Consider the following 23,014-nt stretch of genomic DNA (forward strand, 5'->3'; position numbering starts at 1 on the left):
ATTGGAGGATTCCTAAGAGCTTATTTGATTAATGGATTGCTTGAGTACACACTTATTTGCTTGCTTATTCCAAAGGATGGGAGCTACTTGGATCATCAATATGATCTCAAGAAGGGAACTCCATTTGTGGTCTTATTTCTTTTCCTTCATCTCTTGTATGTTTAGGATTTAGCCATTCTTCTTCCCTCCACTCTAACCCAAGCCAAAACTTTTGTGCAAACATTAACATTTGTTTTCAAACATTAGAAACCTAAGCATTATGCTTTTGATTTTTCCAAACTTCTTTTCATAACACTTATTTTGAATTGAATCCTTAAGTCAACTTTGACCATATTTTGTAAATACTCCCCATTGGTAAATATAACTCATTCAAATGTTTTATGGTTTCAATGACCACTTCTTATCAAAAATATTTTCATAAACATTAGCTATTAGGTTTGAGTTATCCTTGAGGTAGATATAATACTCACCTATATCCTTAGTGATGGACAATGAGCCTTCCATGCTTATTATAGAGTTAACCCCTCACTAGCATGTTGAAGTTATCCTCACATGGTGGATTTGTGGTTTTAGGTTGAATTTTCTCCCTTGGATAACAAAAGACCTTAAGGCTTTTGGACCAATCAATTCACTAACTTGTTTTGAGATTTTTACCCCGAACTACGAGGTTTTGATCCTAATCTTTTTTTAAGATGGTACGTAGGCAATGGGTTTATCCATTCAAACACAAAATTGTAAATAATTTGTACATTCTTCTCTCATCCTCCCAATCATGTTTTCACGAACAAATTCTCACAAAATACCAACCTACCTTACAACAAATTGTGAAAAGGGCTCCCTAGGAGTACCTAGGATGTTTTGGGTGCTTAAAACCTTCCCATTGCTTAACCAACCCCCTTACCCCTATCTCTGACATTTTTATTAGTTTTTGATTCGATAAAACATCTCGGTTTTTGTTTGCTTTCTAACCTTTCCTTTGGATAAATAGAAGTGCGGTGGCGACTCGACTTGTATGATTTACTTTTGATTTAGTCAATAAATCTAAAGGTAACGAATGCTCTACTACACTATGCCTGAAATTCATTTAGGCTATTTTATGCAGGATGAGATAGACAAATTATGGAGTGATATCACAGAAGGAGGAAGCCCTGACCCTTCCACCCAATTGGCCAGCAAAATCCATAACCCAGCCTTCTGATACTTCCAGATGATCCTAGCGCACATTTTCCTTAGAAAGAGTGATATTGATACCCATGTTAGTGCTGAGGAAATCCTTTTCCTATTTTGTATCACCCAGTCACGACCTGTAGCCTCTAGAAATTTCCTGATTGACAACCTTAACCTTACACCCAACTCTTCTGAAGGACTTATTCATGTAGGAGGAAATGTGTCACATATAGCATCTGCCCTAGGTCTTGACAGAAAATTAGTCCACCTGACTTCTTTCTGTGGCTACACCCTGATGGAGGCCACTCAAGGCTCCGTACTCGGTAACCTTCGACAGTTGCGGGAATCTGATGCCTTATTATCGGCTAGATTTGATCGTTTAGAGGTTTCAAGAGAGGAGCGACGTCGGATCAGGAGTCGTCGTCCCAGGCATTCAGAGCCAGGAGGCGAAGGTACCAGTGGTCAGCAGTAGTGTCATCCAAGTTACTAATTTCGTCATCTTTTATCGAAAAATTGGGGACAATGTTTGAGTGTGGAAGGAGATTTCTATGCCTTCCTTTTCTTTTAATTTTCTGCATTTTTTTGTTTTTTTTAGTTTATTTTAATCTTTTTTTCAATAAATTGCATGTGCTAGACGAGTCTTCTGTGTAGTGTAACCTTACTTACCCATTCTTGAGCCTTACAAAAAAAAATTGACAAAGAAAACAACTTTTATTTCAAAATATTTGGGCTTTTAGACAGTTTAGGATAGGATGTTAAAGACTTGGGAAATTTTTTTAAAAAATAGATATCGCCTCAACACCGTAAGCTTCTTGACTTTTGAGACTGATCTCGATACTTACTATATTATAGCCTTAATTTTAATCCCAAAGAATAAAGCCCTTAAGTAGTTTATTTCAGCAGTCAGCTCCCACTTAAGCATACTCTACGCAAGGAAATCGATAAAAATAAGTGAATGATTCTCGTGTACCAAAATAATAATAAAAATACCCGTTATAGTTGGTTCAAAGGTATATGGTGTTGAACTTGGTAAGGCAGATCACGATCCGATCCCCCACAGCTACAATAGGAAAAACAAAGGAGTTATGCCAATTATGTACCAGAGCCCCATACAAAAAAAGAAAGAAAAAAAGAAAAAAAATGATAAAATAAAATACCCATTATTAGTTGGTTCAGAGGTGTCTACCAAACTTATATACTAGAACCCTATGTAAAAAGATCAGAATCACTAACCGGTCGTCTTACTATGAGTATGTAAGGATAACGGGCTTAATGTGATTGCGCTTGAATGAAAAGGGATTTAAAAATAAGGATTAAAAAGAACATGATATGGATTAGTTTGTATAGGAAAGAAGCTTATGACCGCATTTGCATGAAGTGTAGACCCGATATTTGTTTGATTCATCAGTCAGTACCTATTGACACATCCTTGAGTAAACTTAGACTCTTTTATCCTTAATTGAATACTTGTGTGTTGCTGTTTTTATTTCGTGATTCATAAGAGTTTTGCTTGAGGACAAGCAAAAGTTCAAGTGTGGGAGAATTTGATAACACTGAAGCACACTGCGCATTTGACTCGGATTGCACATGTTTATTAGGTTTTTATTGTCATTTTCTCGTGTTATGTTTTCCTTTTGTCCTATTTTAAGATATTTTTCCCTACAGGAGCCTTTTGTGAAGAAACGAAGCCAAACGAGAAAGATATCGAAGCTTTTGTGGAAATTTGTTCACATGGCGTCCAACATGGCAGCCGCAAAGGAGGGTGCCATAATGTGTAAGGTGTCAACCGGTGGTAACTGCCATGTTTCCCATGATCTTTCCATGTTGTACACACGATGGGCGCCTTGGTGGGGATGGCGGGCGCCACCTTTGTTGGCACGACCCCACTAAGGGAAGTTGAAGGATAGTTTTGTCGTTGGCTAGCTTTTTAGAACTTCTATAAATAGGCATTTTCACTTCACGAAAGGGCATCCAACTTAGTTCACAATATTAAGCCTAAAGCTCACCATTGTAAAAGTGATAATCCGTCACATCGGGGGGTTATCACACTTGAGTTGAAGTTAGGTTGGAGCATTGTACAAACAATCTTGCCGCTATTTTACTTTTCAGTCAAGTTTTCTTTTCAAGTGTACCAAATTAAAGTCTCCGATTTGGAGCAAGTTTCTTATTCAAGTTATTCGCATTTACGTTATATTTATCTTGCATCATTTACTTTATTTACTTGCATGTCTTGCTTTTACCTACAAATTTATTTAACTTGCACATTTTATTACCTGTTCTTTTAAACATGATTAATTCTGCTATGTTGATTTCTATTTCCATGTCTGGATAAATCTTTAAAAGTTAGGATGTAATGATCATCGTTAAGATGATACTCCATTATTTATATCTATAGAAATGCTTTAGGGGCTTTTTTTATTTTAACACAAGTTTTCAGTACTTATTTTGTTTGCTAACTACGAAAGTGGAGCCGAGGTATAGTTGGGTAAGATCGAAAGTCATCCAACTGTTAAAGAAAAACTTGGTTAGTTTTAACTGGTCAAAAGTAGAGAAAGCACTTTGTCCGGTTAATTGGGAATTGTTAACATTATTAGAAAATGATTTTGAAACTGTTTTTGGACACGTTTGTAGGTTTAAAATCCAGATCCTTGAGCGAAAGCCATGGATCCCTTTTAAGTTAAAATTTCCAAATCAAAATCACTTTCTAACTTAGTCAAGAATTTAATTTCTTAAAAATAGGTTTACTACTTTAACGTGATAAGTACCCTTCATTTGTGACAATGGATGGCATTAATTAGAGAGTAAACTCGGTTCTGAATACGCGAAAGTGACAGTTCATGTTAAATTGATTCTTCTCTAAGTAGAAAATATTGCCCCATACGTAGGTCTGTTTAGAAACAATTGGAGTATTTCCTAACTGGTGTGAGTTACATCTGAGCCTGTGTTTTATCTGAATTTATTTACTTCATTATTTCCCCTTTAGTGTACTTGAACCTACTTATTTGACTACCTTAGATAAACACCGTAACAGTAGAAATCGATAGATTAACAATTTGGTATCTGTGGGAATGATAATCTTTTGTATTACTTTGACGTGTTCTGTATACTTGCGGATAGCAAATTGCACACCCATCAAGGATCATCATTGGAGGTTGCACTGTTGAAAAAGTTAAATCAGAATTTATCTTGTGAATATATAGACACAAGTATAAATATGAAGACATTTTAAATAAAATGGAAGGAGATGGTAAGAAGATGTGAGAAAAATTATGGTAGGGGATGTTGTATTTATATACGGAATGGCGAAGTAGTAGCCACATGCATTTGCGCATGCATATAATGGACTATGCATGTACCATTGCATGTGGCACCTACACATGCATGCACAATTCCTAGTGGCGCCATGGCCAAGGATGCGTTAGTGCATGTGGCGACAATGAATAACATTTCCATTGGATGCGCCAATGCAACTGGCGCCTATGTTAAATGTTTTTGGAAAAATGGTTATATTGGTAAATATTTTGAAAAATTGGTTATTTTAGAATTTTAATTGAAAAACTAGGTTATTTAAAAAAAAAAATTTAAAACCAATTAAACCAAATGAGAAAAGATAAAATTCAAGAAAAATAGCAAATCAAGAAAATAAAATCTGAAAAAATAAAAATTAGATGAAGAAAAGTAAAAGAAAGTTTTAGAAATTGTTTTGGGATTTTTTGGATGAAAAATGAAATTACTATGAATTTTTAAAGAAAAACCAATTTAAAATAAAATAAAGAAAAAGAAATAAAATCGGAAAAAACACGGAGCATTGGATCTGGCCTCAATAATTGACGTGGCAGATCCAACAATCCTCAGGCTATGGCGCACGATGGAAATTAATCAATATAAAACACAGGATCTAATTCAAATTGGACCAATCAAAACATTTCAAATGGCCAAAGTGTCCAGCCAAACTCAGATGACATGAGATAACTTCAGTCATCTTCCCCGATGGTCCCTCACCGGAGTTTCATTGTTTTGTAAATTCAAAGCATGAGACTACCATCATTATAATCGTCTCTTCATCACGAATTCAACCTCGTCCAAATTCATTTATCTAAACTGAGCATAGGGAATTTACGAGAAGTCTCAGAAGCAAGCAAGCCATGAAAAATAAAATTAACTGATGAACACGATCAATCAACACCAAATAAGTTAGGGGAAAGCATCAGCGAGTGAAGGACTACGTTGTGGTAACTTGTTTGAGTTCAAATGATGCTCAAAACTACCTTGTCTAAATGGTGATCAGAATTTGATGAAGCTCGATCTAGATAGGGAACTTAAGGAGGTCTTAGAGTTTGGGAATTGTTGCAAAAGCTTCAAAGAAGATCGAAGGTGCTAATGTAATCAAGAAATTGGATTGAAACAAGCTAGAATTCAAAACACGATAGCTCAGTTTTCTGGAAAAATTTCAGAGTGAAGAAGAGGTTTCTTGGCTCTAAAAAGCTTCAAAATGAATGCAATACGTTGCTCTATTTATAGGGAATATGCTGAGATCCAAATACGTGTGAAATGAAGCTCAATTCGTGCAAAACGAATTTGATCAGGAAGTGTGGAAAGTGTAACTTGCAATCCATCAAAACTCACCTAAACTATGTGTTTCAAGGATTAATTAACTTATGGAGACTTGATTAAACATTCTTAGGTCCAAAACGCGTGGTAATTTGGCTTGTAATTGAGAATTAGTGAATTTCAACTTCTAATCATGGTGATTCCTTCTGTTCCAAGTCACCATGTTCAACTCAATGAGACATCTTGCTCAAGAGGCTTTTTGATCTCATTATTCTTGCAATGTGTTGAAATTATATCAAATATTATATTATGCCAAGAAAGGTTTCATTTGGATGCTTGAACATAAAGTTGTGGCATGTTGAAGTTGGCACGAAAACCTGGCAATGTAACTTAGAAAATTCTAAGTACCAAATGGCTGAAAATGACCTGTAATGTCTCAAATAATTCCATGGCCTTCCAAACATAGTCTGACTTTGATCCTTGAAGAAAAGTTATAGAGGGAATCACGGAAGATATTGTGCAAAAAGAATCAACCTCAAATGTTGAAAATTGAAGAAGTTATAATCGTTGAAAATTGAGAAAAAGTCACTTGAAAATAGGTCAAATTTCACTAAGTCCACAAATGACCTATAATGTCTCCAAACTTTTGATGATCCTCCAAGCATAATTGGATCTTGTCATATAAAGAGAAGTTGTAGAGATGATGAGAAGAGTCATATGCAAAAATAAGCATTAAAAAATGTTGAGAATTGAAGGAGTTGTGATCCTTGGAACCTTGACTTCAAATGTTGACTTTTTGGCCAAACCTCTTGGAATAAACTTGCGCTCTTGGATTTTTCTTGCATTTCAATGTACATGGATGATCATATGAACTTAGAATAAGGTTTACTTGAGTGTTTCTTGATCAGATTACTAAAAGTTTGAGGTAACTGGTTGAAGAAGGCATGGAAATAAACACATGAACCTTTGACTTTTCTTGAGAAACAAGCAACAAAACCTTTAGTTACTCTTAATCAAAATGAGATTGTAAGATGCTTGAGAGCTTTATGGATAATGCTTTAAAAGATAAGCCTTTTGAGAATCAATGGTTGATCACACTTTGACTTGGGGAATCAACAAAACCCTAGCTGAGGAGCCATGCTTGATGCTCTTGATGAAAAGGTTTATCTTGCACAATTAAACTCAAAGGAAACAAAGCATATTTTTTCTATTTTGGTTAGTGGTTAGATAAACAATAAACATATAAACACAAAGGTAAGATACTAACAAAGAGGTGCTTGATGATCCCTACAAAAAGCAAACCCAAAGATGAGAGGGAAGGGATCAAGATGTGATGTTGTTTGTATGCACGGATGCAAATGACATGTGGAATCTTAGGGTGAAAAATTAGGGTACGACACATACTTTTCCCCATACTATAATAATAATGATAATAACAATGGAGTAACAATAATAAATTCTTTGTAAAAAATGAATGAGAATTCAAATGTTACTATTACAATCTCACTAAACATAAATGGTGGCTAAACTCTTTTAGATTTTGTTTCTTAAAAGGATTTCTAGGATGATGTTATTGATGTAGTATAGTAAGGCTTTTATAAATAAAGAAAGATAATAAAGAGAGGCTATAATTTAATGAGAGTTTTTCTCCTTTACTTTCCATATACTTCCTAGAAAAACTCGTGCTTCCTTTAATTTGATCATTACTATTTTATTGGTTATTTCTACTTTATTTTCTCTCCTCATAAAGAGGAACTCCATCAAGTGACCCGTGAGAAAAAAACGAAATTTTTTAACATTTGAAAATAAGAATTTTGTGTCTGAAATAAAGACAATTGTTAATTAAAATTGATTAGGTATATTATTGATAGTGATTTATGAGAAAAATAGAAATTTTGATATTTGAAAATAAGAATTTTGTATCTCAGATAATGAAAATTATTAATTAAAATAAAATAGATATTTTTCTGATAGTGATATATGAGATGGAAAGTTAGTTGTGCGTATGACTATTGAGTATTATCCAATTTCATAAAATAAATTTTTAATTTTATAAAAAATTAAAATTACATTCATTAATATCTTTAATAAAAATAAATAAATCGAATTGATTAAAATAAGTCGTTAAAACATAATTAAATGCCAACATTATATAGATTTATACACCAATAAATATTGAATATGATAACATATACTATAATAATATATCTTAATATATTAAAAATAATTGAGAGAAGATAAAATAATTATGTTAAGAAGATAAAATAGTGAAATGAAAAGTAAAAATATAAAAATTTAATTTAATTTTAAAAAAGAATGAGATGACATGTAAAAGAACGGGAAGAGGAGGAAAATGTGAAAGTTAAAAAAGTGTCAAATAGAAATTTAACACTTGGTAGCATTTGGTTGAAGTAGAGTGAATTAATTAAAAAAAAAGTATTTTCTAACATTTTACAAGTGTAAATTTTTTTAAAATGAATGACATTATTGATAGTTAGCATATATGTTTTATTTATAGACATACACATTGAAAGTTGATTCTCTTAACTTTATAAAAGTTTTGCGTTTAATATTTTGGATTTGTTTGCTACCTTTTTCCCAAAAAAAAATATATTTAAAAAAGCAATAATTTTAAGAAAAAAAATAAAATATCTGTTTTGATTTGCTTTTGAAGAAAAATATTTTTAATAAAAGAATGAGAAATAATATTTAGTGTCTATAAATTGATTATTCTAATCAACTTTTACATTAATAAGGAATGTAAGTAAATTAATTCAAACTACTACAATATTATTCAACTAATTATTTTTTCTATTTTATTTAAAAATAAGTACGAATTTAAAAGTGAAAGGCATTATTGAAAGTTGAAAAAGAGAAATTTTGATATTTTGAAACAAGAATTTTGTGTCTGAAATAAAGACAATTGTTAACTAAAATTGATTAGGTATATTGTTGATAGTGATTTGTGAGAAAAATAGAAATTTTGATATTTGAAAATAAGAATTTTGTATCTCAGATAATGAAAATTATTAATTAAAATAAAATAGATATTTTTCTGATAGTGATATATGAGATGGAAAGTTAGTTGTGCGTATGACTATTGAGTATTATCCAATTTCATAAAATAAATTTTTAATTTTATAAAAAATTAAAAATACATTCATTAATATTTTTAATAAAAAAAAAAAAAATCGAATTGATTAAAATAAGTCGTTAAAACATAATTAAATGCCAACATTATATACATTTATACATCAATAAATATTAAATATGATAACATATACTATAATAATATATCTTAATATATTAAAAATAATTGAGAGAAGATAAAATAATTATGTTAAGAAGATAAAATAGTGAAATGAAAAGTAAAAATATATAAATTTAATTTAATTTAAAAAAAGAATGAGATGACATGTAAAAGAACGGGAAGAGGAGGAAAAAGTGAAAGTTAAAAAAGTGTCAAATAGAAATTTAACACTTGGTAGCATTTGATTGAAGTAGAGTGAATTAATTAAAAAAAGTATTTTCTAACATTTTACAAGTGTAAATTTTTTTAAAATGAATGACATTATTGATAGTTAGCATATATGTTTTATTTATAGACATACACATTGAAAGTTGATTCTCTTAACTTTATAAAAGTCTTGCGTTTAATATTTTGGATTTGTTTGCTACCTTTTTCCCAAAAAAAATATATTTAAAAAAGCAATAATTTTAAGAAAAAAAAATAAAATATCTGTTTTGATTTGCTTTTGAAGAAAAATATTTTTAATAAAAGAATGAGAAATAATATTTAGTGTCTATAAATTGATTATTCTAATCAACTTTTACATTAATAAGGAATGTAAGTAAATTAATTCAAACCACTACAATATTATTCAACTAATTATTTTTTCTATTTTATTTAAAAATAAGTACGAATTTTAAAGTGAAAGGCATTATTGAAAGTTGAAAAAGAGAAATTTTGATATTTTTAAATAAGAATTTTGTGTCTCAAATAAAGACAATTATTAATTAAAATAAAATAGGTATTTTAGTGATAGTGACCCGTGAAAAAAAATGAGAAATTTTAACATTTGATAATAATAACTTTGTGTCTCAACTAAAGACAAATGTTAATTAAAATCAAATAGGTATATTGTTGATAGTGATATGTGAGAAAAATAAAATTTTTGATATTTGAAAATAATAATTTTGTATCTCAAATAATGAAAATTATTAATTAAAGTAAAATAGATATTTTTCTAAAGTGATATATGAGATAGAAAGTTATTGTGTGTATGACTATTCAATATTTAATATACCTATAAATATTTAATATTATGAAAAGTTAAAAATAAATTAATTAGCATTTTAAATAAAAATAAATAAGTCAAATAAATCAAAATATGTCATGAAAACATAATTAAATGCCAACATTATATACATTTATACACCAATAAATGTTAAATATGATAACATATACTATAATAATATATTTTAACATATTAAAAATAATTGAGAGAAGATAAAATATTTATGTTAAAAAGATAAAACAAATAATATAAACAACATTCATATTTTATCTTTTTAATAAAATAAAATACTTATTGAAAGTTCATACTTATTTAAAAAGATAAAATAAATAATTTGGATATTATTTCTAATAGTATCTAAAATAATATAAACAAAAATAATTATGTTAAAAAGATAAAATAAATAATATCTAAAATAACTTTCTTTATTTAACTATTTTAATTTTTTTTAGATACATTCAAAATTTATACACTATATATAAACACATGTATTGTAATAACAATGCATTAGAATAATATATGAGAGTGATAAGATAAATAATACTAGTGAAGTTAATAACCATGGAAATTGAATTAGTTTCTAGAGAAATTATCAAACCTTCATCCCCAACTCCTTCCCACCTTAGAATATATCCACTTTCTTTCATAGACAACATGTTTGTGTGTAATGTTCCACTACTCTTCTTTTACAACCCAAATGAGAGTAGTGACCAAGATTCAAAAATATCACAACTCAAAAAATCATTATCTCATCTTCTATCCAAATACTATATTTTTTCTGGCAGGCTAAAAGATAAAATTACTATTGAATGTAACGATCAAGGTGTTCCATTTCTTGTGACAAAGATAAAAAGCAAACTATCACATCTCCTTGAACACCCAGAAGAAAACTTTTTGAACCATTTGTTCGCTGATGGATTGCAATGGAAAGACGGAGATCCGAGTTCAGCTTTCATAGCCATTCAAATCAATTGTTTTGAATGTGGAGGAATCGCTATAAGTATCTGCATGAATCACAAATGTGGGGATGCTTCCACATTTATCACTTTCATGAGGGAATGGGCCATTATAAATAAAAAATTAGAAGAAGAAAAAGGAGAAGAGTCGGTAATATTACCCTTTCCTTTACATGAGGGAGGATCTTCAATTTTTCCACAAAAAAACTTACCTATTTTACCAGAATCTGTACACAATAGACAGAAGAATGTGGCGTGTAAAAGGTTTGTATTTCAACCATCTATAATTAAGTTTCTTAAGGAATTGGCAACTTCTAGTTCTGTACTTTTTCCCTCACGGGTGCTAGTTGTAAAAGCTTGGATTTATAAGCATGCAGTTTCATCAATCGGATTAGATTTCAAGACATTACCGTTTCTCATGGCTGTAGACCTTCGCAAAAGAATGGTTCCTCCTTTATCTGAAAATTGTGTGGGAAATATAATTTGGTTTTCATCTATGTTTGCTGATAAGGAGGAAATGGAGTTGAAAGATTTGGTATGCAAAATAAAACAAGGATTGTCAGAATTTTGTGACACTTATCCAAAATTATTTGGAGGGAATAATTTTTCGTTGTTATCTGAGTTTATGAATAAAGCTATTGATCTTAAATCTAAGACAAGAGATGTGATTGGTTTTAGTAGTTGGTGTAATTTTCCAATATATGAAGTGGATTTTGGATGGGGAAAACCAACATGGGTTACTACTTGTGGTAGTCCTTGGAAGAATTTCATAATTCTGATGGATAGAAAAGATGGGAAGGGGATTGATGCGATTGTGAGCTTGGAAGAGAATCACATGACTAAATTTGAGCATGAATATTTGGAGCTTCTTTGATGTGCCTCTCATAAGATTGTGACAAACTCATAGATTTCTACTTTTGATTATTATTGGGAGGATATCATAATTTTGTATTTTTTATTGATTACATGTTTGGTTTGGTTTGGAATGATAACTTATATCAGTTGTAATTTTTGATTTTTTTTACTATTACTGCTACTTGTAATAAATAATAATTATAATAAGAATAATAATAAAAATATTTTTATTTGCAAAGATAAATTCAAGCAATGTTGGCCATGATGCATGACTATTCTTAAGTTTGTATGACTATGTTTCATGATTGATGCATGACTCAGAGGCCTTAGTTTTATATACCTGTATTTTTTACTCTTTGTTTAAATTAATAAGGTTATTATATGGTAGTAATTTTCTTTTCTATTTTATTCCTACTTTCAAAATGCTCATTTTTAAATAATTAATTTAATTTGTTTGCTTAAAAATATCAAAACCACTATAAAAACAACTAAAATACAAACTAACTTTTTTTTTGTTAAGCAAAAGGAGCCAAAGGCTTAAAAGAAACTAAAACACTTATAAATGAATTATTTATTTTAATAACAAAATAATATATTAATAAATATGTGGTAACTAGAAAAGTATAAATAATCAGAGTTAATAAATATAAGAAATATTTAATAGACTATTAAAGATACAAATGAAAATACGACAAGAAAAACCAACAACCATCAAAATAACGAATAAAACATAGCAAACCAAAGGAACCCTATATATAAAGTCCAAACATATAAAATCCAATATAATAGGATTCATCTAGAGCTCATACCACCAGAATCATCATCAACAAATTAGAATCCACCAAAAGAGCAACAAAGCCACAAAGCAATACATATCTTAGAACAAAGACAAACACTCAATCTACTACTGAGTTAGGAATAATATATGGTTTCAAAAGTCAATTATAGAAAGTTTAAGAGTTCACTCATGATCTACCTAAAAATCATTTTAAGACAAAAACACTCTTCTCTTCCTCCATATCTTTCACAGGTTTTGAAACATTTCTAAAGATGTCATCATTAAGCCTCTCCAAATAGACTAGACTAAAACATGTCAAATCATAATAAAATTACCCCTAGACTTATCCCTACCACCTAAATAGAGAAAAAAATAAAAAATAAGCGTATGATCTTTAGGAAGAGTAACCTACCAACCCAACCACTAAAATATTCTATACCACACAAACATGGCTAACTCGGAAAAACCAAGAAATTAGACAAAATAAGCTTTCTAACCTTACTTTTCTTAATCTTACTGCCTAAACCTATGTAATTAAAAGACTAAATCAACATCGACGGGAACCTCTTGTTGATAAAAATACATTTTTGACTCATATCCCTTTTGTTAGAACAAGATTTGGTTCTACACCTATACCTTGAGTTTTGATGATAACAATGTCGTATTTGTGTGAGAATAATTTTGGTACCCTAATGGTTTGTTATTGTGTAGCTTTAACAATCAGTTCTGATTCTGAGTATATGACGTGCAACGTCATCAGTTTCTAAATATTATGTTTCAAACTCCACTTCAATGCTAATCATGAGAAGTCCCGAAAGATATTAAATTGTTGTTGCAATATTCTTTCTGCTTCTATGTTGATTCACTCCTGAGAAGTTTTTGAAGAGATGTTAGATTGTTGCTGCAACGTTCTCTCCACTTCTTCTTCTGGACGTGACTCTAATAATTCAAAGCTTATGAATAATGGCAAGCTTTTGAAGTTTTGTAACTAAACCGATGATTCTGAAGATCTCCAGCCATACTGCTAACGTTGTCAAGGTTCCGACCAAAGATTCTGAAGTTTCTGAATCCAGCTTTATGTTTCTTCATTTCATGCTTCATCAACTTTCATCAGAAGCCAATGAAATTGAAGATAAGATCAAATGAATACGTGATCAAATAATACATAGTCCAAATAAAATATTATTTCCACTACCTGATATCGTGGGAAAGGACAACACTATACATCATACTTGTCACTGAATTTGTGAGCGAAAGACAGTATGCAATATCACTCATTTCACCATCCAATTGTGAATAACCGCTCTATTTGGTTTCCCCATTTTCCCTCCAACAGCCTTCTTATTATGCTATATAACTGGTTTCATAACCTAATTTTTAACCCTAAGATCCCACATATCATTTTCATCATTGCACACAAACAAGGTCACCTCTTGGTCCCTCTCCCTCTTATCTATGGGTTTTTCTTTTGCAGGGATCATCAAGCACCTATTTGTTGATGTTTTACCTTTGTGTTTATATGATTAAAATAGACAAAATATGTTTTATTTTCCTTAAGTTTATTTTTCAAGGTAGGGCTTTTCAATCAAGAGCATCTCAAAGTTTTGTTGCTTACTTCTCAAGGAAAGTCAAAGGTTCATGTGTTTATTTCCATGCCTTCTTCAATAAGCAACTTCAAGCTTTGATCAATTTAATCAAGAGGAAATAAAGGAAACCTTATTTTGTTTTCATATGATCACCCATGTTCTTTGAAATGCAAGGAAAGTCCAAGTACATAAGCTTGTTCCAAGTGGTTTGATCAATTAAGTCAACATTTGAAGTCAAAGTTCCAAGGATCACAACTCCTTCAATTCTCAACATTTTTAATGTATCTTTTTGCATATGACTCTTCTCAACACCCTCTATAATTTATATTTACATGAAAAGAGCCAATTATGCTTGGAGGATCATCAAATGTTTGGAGATATTATAGGTCATTTGTGGACTTAGTGAAATTTGATCTATTTTCAAGCTATTTTTTCTCAACTTTCAAAGATCATAACTTCTTCAATTTTAAACATTTGAGGCTTATTTGTTTTTCACAATGTCATTTGTGATGCCCTCTACAAGTTCACTTCAAGGATCAAGGTCAAAATATGCTTGGAAGGCCATGGAATTCATTGAGACGTTATATGTCATTTTCAACCATTGAACACTTGAATTTTTCTAAGTTATATGATCAGTTTTTCATGCCAACTTCAACATGACATAAATTTATGCTCAAGAATCCAAATGCAACCTTTATTGGCACATTATAATCTTTGCTATGATGTCAACACATTGCAAAAAGAATGGGATCAAAAATCCTCCTGAGTAGGGTGCCCCATTGGATTGAACATGGTGACTTGGAACTTAAGAAATTGCCATTGCCTGAATTTTGAACTTCACTAATCTAAATTCCAAGCCAAATTAGCATGTATTTTTGACCTAAAAATGTTTAACCAAGTCTCCAAAAGTTACATGACCTTTGAAACACATCATTTGGTTGAGTTTTGATGAGTTGCAAGTCACACTTTTCTCACATTCGGATCAAATTCATTTTGCACGAATTCAACATCATTCCATACTTATTTGGATCCAAAAAAATTCCCTATAAATAGAGGAACTACTACATTCATTTTCAAGATTTTGAGAGCCAATAAATCTCTACTGGAAGTTGAATTTTTCTAGAAAAAATCAACTATCGTGTTTTGAGTTTCAGCTTGTTTCAATCCAATTTCTTGATTCCTTTAACATCTTCGGCATCCTCTAAAACTTCTGCAACAAATCCAAAGATTTTATACCTTTTGAAGTGCTCTAACCAGATCGAGATTCATCAACTTCTGATCACCATCTATACAAGGTAGTTCTGAGCATCATTTAAACTCAAGCAAGTTACCACAATGCAATCCTTCACTCTCTGATGCTTTTCCCTAACTTAGTTGGTGTTGATTGATCGTGTTCATCGTTTAATTTTATTTTTCGTGGCTTGCTTGCTTCTTAAACTTCTCTGAAATACCCTTTGCTCAATTTAGATAAATGAATTTGGAGCATAAGGTTGAATTTGGGACAAGAAGAGGATCACAATGGTGGTGGTCTCTTGTTCTGAATTTACCAAATGATGAAACTCCTATGAGAGCTCATCGGAGAAGATGACCAGAGTGTTCCAGATCGTTTGAGTTTGTCCAGATATGTTGGACAAATAAAATATTTTGACTGGTTGGTATGGAATTGGATCTCGTGTGCTATTTGTAGCACGTTCAATCATGCATCCTAATCCGAGGCGTGTTGGATCCGCCACATCAATTAATGAGGCGTGATCCAACGCTCAGTGTTTTTTTGATTTTTAACTCTTTTTATTTTATTTTATTTTAATTTCTTTTTCTTTTAAAATTCATAGTAATTTCATTTTTCATCAAAAAAAATCCAAAATAATTTCTAAAATTCTCTTTTATTTTTCTTAATCTGATTTTTTTCTCCAAATTTTATTTCATTGGTTTTTTATTTTTCATGAATTTTCTCTATTCACCTTTATTTTAATTGGTTTAAAAATACTTTTCTGCATTTTTAAATTCTGAAAAGTTTATTATATGCTTCTTATTTTATTTTCAACATTCCATAATTTTCTTGGGCATTTATTTGGTGTTTTGAAGGATTTTATGGATTTTACATTTTATTTCTATTTTAAAATTCATTTAAAAATACTTTTTGTGCATTTTTATTTCATTTGATTGCATTTTATATTTGTGTGACCTTTGTAGCGGTAAATTCATGACCAAGCTATGAATAAGCTTAACGTCAATAAAACCAGAGTGTCACCGTGCTTTTATTGTTTCCAAAGAAAAAGGGAAAAGTACGAACAAAACCCAAAGATAAGAAGTTTTGAAATCAAAACTAATAAAATGCCAGAGATTACAAGTAAGGGGGTTGGTTACACAAAGGGAAGGTGTTAGCATCCAAAGTGCCCTAGGTACTCCTAGGGAGCCTTTTTTTATGTGCGTATGTGTCTTTGGTATAAAATGATGTTTGAGAAAAAAAATAGAGTGTGAGGATGAGAAAAGAATTCATTGATTATATTTTTATGTTTGACAAGACTTTTGGACTTGTGCCTATGTACCAACATAAAAATGAGGGATAAAAACCTCGTAGTTCGTCGTATCAATTTCAAAATGGGTGAGTTGATTTTAATTAAAAGTTTTAATAAAAGGGACACAAAGGGCCCAAAAGTTTGAATGAGTGTCAGTTCTTTTTGTCTTTTGAAATTTTAAAGTCAATATGGTTAAGTTCATTTATAAATTTGATTTAAGAAAAAGGTTTGAAAATTCATTGGCATAAGGCCAATGTTTCTAATCATTTAAACAATGTCTAAGTCTGAAAACACAAGCAAAGAATGTTTTTTTGAGAAGGGGGAGAGATTTTGAAATTTAAGAAGTGGGAGAAGATGAAGAGACTATCCTAAGCACAAAATTAAAAGTTAAGAGTTGAAAAGATCTGATCAATGGGATGCAATCCAACAGACAAGAATTTCATACAGAAAACCCACTTTCGCTTTTGGACTTTGAATCAAGCAATAATCAATCAAGAAATTAGAAAATATCATACATCATGAAGATCAAGGCATCAAATAAAGATAGCCACATCCAAGCAAGCAAATCCCATAGCTAACAATCTTATTTGTCTTCTCATGTATCAGAAGACATATTCCTTGATCAACTCAGAATAAAGCATTAGACATAAGATCAAAATAATAGTTGGCATCAAGATAATGTAGCAGATGAGTTCAAATAAATCCCAAGACTTGCATCAGATGAAGGCTCAGTTCTCAATAACTTGATTTCAAAATGTTGGCATTGGCCGAGTCCTTTTTGCATAGGGAATGTTGCCTAGTTCTAAGTCCAAAAGTTCAGATCAAGATGAACAGTCCACCAAACATTTTTTAGAGTTTTTGTTGTTTATTAAGCATTTTAAGGTCCTAAGACCATAAGCGCAATCAATGTACACAAACAAATATATACAATCACAAGATATGGCTCAAATGAGCAAAGTGAAAATGACATAAACATAAACAAATTAAATGAAATGTAAATTCCAGTGAATGAAAAATGATTGAAATTTAAATTGCATAAAGTAAATGACTTAAAAGTAAAGCAATATTAACAAGAGTTAGTCAAATGTTAGTCAAAGTTAATTGAATGTTAGTAGTGTTTTTGGTTTTTAATTGATTAAGTCATTCTTTGGAGAATACTCAACCATCTATTCACAAGCATGGATCCTTGAACCAAGACATCTTCCATAGGAAGGAAAAAGGCAAAGTTTCCATACAATACCATGAAAGATGGGAGACTTACAATCTCACTTACTAGAATGCATTGCCTTTAGGGTCAAATTTAGTTCTATGTTAAGCAATCATAATTGGACTTATGTAAAAGTCACAACCATCTGTGGTCAGGCAATAAAAATTTAGGTGTTAATGCATGTTAGAGATTTGGTATAATGAACCAAACTCCTAAAATATACCACACACTAAAAGAAAATCTCAAAAGGGATGGACCTACCTCATCCATACTTGTATTGGTTCATCTGACACAAAGTCATTGATGAACCAATTAGCCTTATGATGTTTGAGATTTCATTGGTCAATGAAAGGAATGGGAAAGAATAAGGATGGATATGAATGGGGAATGGAGTGAGAGAAACACAAATTGGTCATGGGAGGAATTTAATCAAATTAAAATCATTCATTCATTTTGGGAGATGAAATGTACATTTCATCAATCCCCTAAATCCAATCATTTTAATCCAACAAAAGTCAAATCAATCTTGACCAAGACCCAAACAAATAGTCAAACATCACAAGACCATAAAAATGGCTCAACATAATTTTTACACAATTATTCGATTAAAACTCAAATTAAAAATGCATTAAAATATAATTTAGTTTGGTCAAAACCTAAAACCTCTTCAAAACACCAAATAAATAGCCAAGAGATTTATCCTAGGTCAAGCAAGGTCAAAGGGCCTTAGACAAAAAATTTCATGATTTTTGAAAAGTCAGAAGTATTTTTTAACAATTAAAAATATGCACAAAAACATTTAATTCATGAAAAATATCAAAATTAATCCAAAAAATAATTTTAGTTGAAAAATGAAAGAGAAAAATATTTAAAGATTTTTCGTGAAAGTCCAATATTTTTTGGATTAAAAATGAAATTATTATGAATTAAACAAAATAAAGCAATTAAATGAAAAATTAGAAAATACAAAAAAATAAGGGCCATCAGATCTCCCTCATTAATTTAGGTGGCAGATCTGATGGTCACGCGCGTGCTATCCACCAAAGACATGAGTCAAAGCGCCACACATGTGGTAATTACAAATAAGGCCAAGATTAAAATGTTTGGACCAGATCAGATGGCTTGGGACCTGCCAACGCACCACCGGAGCCCTAGCTCCGATCATCTTCTCCGGTGATCACCACCAGACTAGTCCAACCTCAACTTCATGAAAAATGAAAAACAAGGACACTATTTCAAAGAGAAAATGCTTAAGAGCTCGAATCTGGCCTCAATTTTCTCCAATTCCAAGTATATAAAAAGATACAGAGATTTGAATTTTTAGGATCATGAACTGAGTTGCTTCGATTTGACCTCAAAGCAACTCAATCTTGTTGCCTACATTGGTAGGACTTCAGCCAACATAAAATCACAAAGAATAGTGAAGAATTGAGAGAGAATCGAAGAGATGAAGTTTCTGAAATTTCACCTTCGAGTAGCTTCAATTCAGCTTGATCTTGATCTTGATTTGCTTGATTCTTCCTCCCCTTGCTTGCAGTGATCAATTGAGATGGAAAGGGCAATGAATTCTTGGAGTTTGAACTTCATAACAAAAGGTGAAATTCAAACTCGATTTCAATGAAATCCTCAAGAAATTCTATGGTGTGAGGGTCTGAGTTCTCTTGGCAAAGCTTCGGCAAGGTGTGTGTGTGATTGCTGAGGCCATGAGCTTATTTAAATAGGCAAGGGAACTGATTTTTGCACCACTTGAAATTTTTCCAAAATTGGAAACCAAGTTGCACAGATGCATGGACAATGATTTATGCCTAACGAATGATTCAATCCGTCTCCAATTCGTGTGCAATTTAGGCTGAAGTCGTTACATGGAAGCATGCAAAGAGGAATGATAACTTGAATTCAAAACATGCCAAAACAAATCCCATAATGGAGCCATGCACAAGTCCTTCTATTTTGATCCAAATAAGGTGATCTTGGACTTTTTGGAAAGGTGAGATCAAGGGGAACAACTTTAATGTTGAACACTTTTCCATTTGAATCTTGGATCATGATGAATTTTGAGGTAGACGTTTGGAAAATCAAACATATTTGAAAATCTTCTAAGTACCAAGTCAAATGTTCACTTCTTCCACCTTCAATAACTTTTGCTATGGACTTCAAATGGAAACGGTTGCTTCATAAAAGTTGTATCTGTAACTAACCTATTCAATTGGGTCACAATTTAACCTCATTTGGATTTGGCATGAAGGAGTTATGCATTTTAGAAGTTGAGGAAAATCACTTGTTCAATGGTATTGGCCCAAAATGACCTATAACGTTTCCTCTTGGCACATGAATTTGAAAGTTGAATTTGAATTTCTTCCAAAAATAAAAATTGAAAAGGACATCTTGAATTTGATCATGGAACTTGAATGTCTTTCATCTCATAAATATTTAGAAAGTTATGATCCTTGGAAGTTGACCTCCTAACTAGGGTTCAGACAAAATGACCTATAATCTTTCACCATAAAAAATGACTTTCCAAGAAAAAATAGCTCTTGACTTCAACATGAAAGTTGTTTGGAATGTCATAAGGAGTAACGTTTCTCTTGGAATCATTTTCATATGACAAAAATTGTAGGATATAGGGTCTAGGGAACCCCAGTTTTGACCAGTTGACTTTCTCTGGTCAACCACCATGAACCAACTTGCTAACTTGACATTCTGTTGACCTTTAGGACTCATGGAGGATCATATATGTGTAAGATGATGTAATATGAATTATACCTTGAAATATTTGATCAAATGTTGAAGAAACGTGTTGAGGAAGTCACATAAGATACCCGAATGAATTAGGGTTTCCAAGGCAAACAAGTTTCTAACTCTTGATGAATTCATGATAAAAATTATATTTGAAGACCCTGGGGATCCATATGTGATGTCTGGAACCAATGTAAACCATCTCTTGATTGATCTCCTTGTGTAGCGGTGTATTCGTCACTTTATGATTTATTGATTAAATCAAAAGCAAAGCATACAAAGAATCGAGTCGCCACCGCACTTTTATTTATCCAAAGGAATGGCTAAAAAGCGAACAAAAGCCTAAGAAGTTTTACACATAGAAAACTAATGAAAAGGTCAGAGATCTGGGTAAGGGGTTAATTACGCAATGGGAAGGTGTTAGGCACCCAAAACGTCCTAGGTACTCCTAGGGAGCCCTTTTCACAACTTGTTGTATGAAATGTTAGTTGTTTATGAAATATTTATTGTGCAAACATGGATTGAAGAGATGAGAAAAGAATATGCAATTTTTATTGTTTTTGTGTTTGAACGGATGAACCCGTTGCCTACGTACCTTTCCATGGAAGGTAAGGATCAAAACGCCGTAGTTCGGCTAAAAGATTTCCAAAAGTGTGGGTGGATTCATTTTAAAACAAAAGCCCTAAGGTCTTTCGTTATCCACGGGAGAAAACTCAACCTATACAACCACAAGTCCACCATGTGAGAAAAGCTTCAACTTGCTAGTGAGGGGTTAACCCTATAATAAGCAAGGAAGTCTTACAATTCAATCACTAAGGACAAAAGGAGAGATTAACATCAACCAACTAGGATAAATCAAACCTAAGGCTAATGTATGAAAACTTATCAAGAATGGACAAAGCCACAAAACAATTGAGTGAGTGGAATTAATCAATTAGAATTTTATTCATAAAAGATGGTCAAATTATGATTAGAATTCAATTCAAAAGAAGTATTATGAAAATGAAGTTTGAAAAATCAGAGGCTTAAGGCCTAGGTTTCTAATTTGAAAAGAAATGAAAATGTTTGCACAATAGTTTTCAGGTTTTGGGTTAACATGCAAATGGAGATTTAAAGAAACAAAAGGTAGGAGGGTGAGGAAGTAAAACTTCTTAGATGTTCACCTCTTGAGATCATATGTAGATGATCCAAGTGATTCCTTTTGGAAAAGGCAACAAGCAAATAACAGATGAATAAAGCAAATGGATACCGGATGCCAATCAATGGACTTATTCCAATCTCCTAAAACAAAATGGATACCGGATGCCAATCAATGGACTTATACCAATCTCCCAGAACAAAGAAACAATGATACCAGATGCCAATCGATGGACTTATACTAGTCTCACAAAACAAAATGGATACCGGATGCCAATCAATGGACTTATACCAATCTCCTAAAATAAAATGAAACAATGGATACCAGATGCCAATAAATGGACTTACACCAATCTCCTAAAACAAAGAGAAACATGGATACCAGATGCCAATCAATGGACTTATACTAGTCTCCTACCATATCATGGGAAACAACTGCCAAGCAATGGACTTATGCTTGCCTCCTCCATGGACAAAACAAAATGTTACAAAACAAGGTTTATGAAATGATATACAAGTAATGATGACAAATGCACAAAGGCACACTCAAGCAAATATGCACAGATGAGTCAAGTAAGCAAACAAACAAGTCAATTAGCACACACTATATACAATCAATTAGGCTCAAGCAAGGTTAGGCTTTACAGCCAGCTGGAATGGGGTATTTTGAGCTCTTAACCCTAACATTGAGAGTTAGGGTGAAGCAGATGAAATGGAGATGAGGGGTGTGCCTCATAGCTCTTATCCCTGGTCAGGGAGAGCTTTGATCAATGGAAAGTGTGGGAGTTCAGAAAGTAGGAACTCTTCTCCACAAATGGACTCTATAAGATCTTGGGTTATTATTCACAATGCATCAACACAGGGTGTGAGCAAAGTGAATGACACACTAAGTAGCAGGAGATGGATTACACATCTCTTTTATCTGCCAATTGCCTCATGAGAGGACTTTACCTGCTTGGCACAAAATTAAACAATCACAAGCATTGCCTCTTAAGGAGGGCTTCAGACAGGTGCCTACCAATAACAGTAGGTCTTCCAGACTACATGAAGATTTGAGATTATACCTAAGTGGTTAAGCAACCAAGCGAAAGCAAAGTTCAAATGAACTTAAAGCAACTTAAGTACCTGTGGAAACAACTAAACAGATCAGTACAGTACTCAGACAAACAGACAACAGTCAATAAGCAACAAATGATCTCAATGTACAAAATGTGTAAGCCATAA

The 23,014-nt window shown here is 31.8% G+C and overlaps 1 protein-coding gene across 1 annotated transcript; it reads left to right on the forward strand.

Annotated features, from left to right (window-relative positions):
- The first annotated feature begins 10,543 nt into the window (after window positions 1-10,543).
- On the forward strand, window positions 10,544-11,997 carry LOC127132563 (stemmadenine O-acetyltransferase). Its single transcript, XM_051061517.1, has one exon. It carries the CDS (start codon window positions 10,578-10,580, stop codon window positions 11,844-11,846), a length of 1,269 nt encoding a protein of 422 aa, XP_050917474.1. The 5' UTR covers window positions 10,544-10,577; the 3' UTR covers window positions 11,847-11,997.
- Window positions 11,998-23,014: the final 11,017 nt, after the last annotated feature.

Source organism: Lathyrus oleraceus, chromosome 3 (assembly GCF_024323335.1).
Source record: "Lathyrus oleraceus cultivar Zhongwan6 chromosome 3, CAAS_Psat_ZW6_1.0, whole genome shotgun sequence".
NCBI lineage: Eukaryota > Viridiplantae > Streptophyta > Magnoliopsida > Fabales > Fabaceae > Lathyrus > Lathyrus oleraceus.

Excerpts from the sequence above, each read along its gene's own strand:
- LOC127132563 (XM_051061517.1), top strand. The coding sequence starts at position 10,578 with ATGGAAATTGAATTAGTTTCTAGAGAAATTATCAAACCTTCATCCCCA.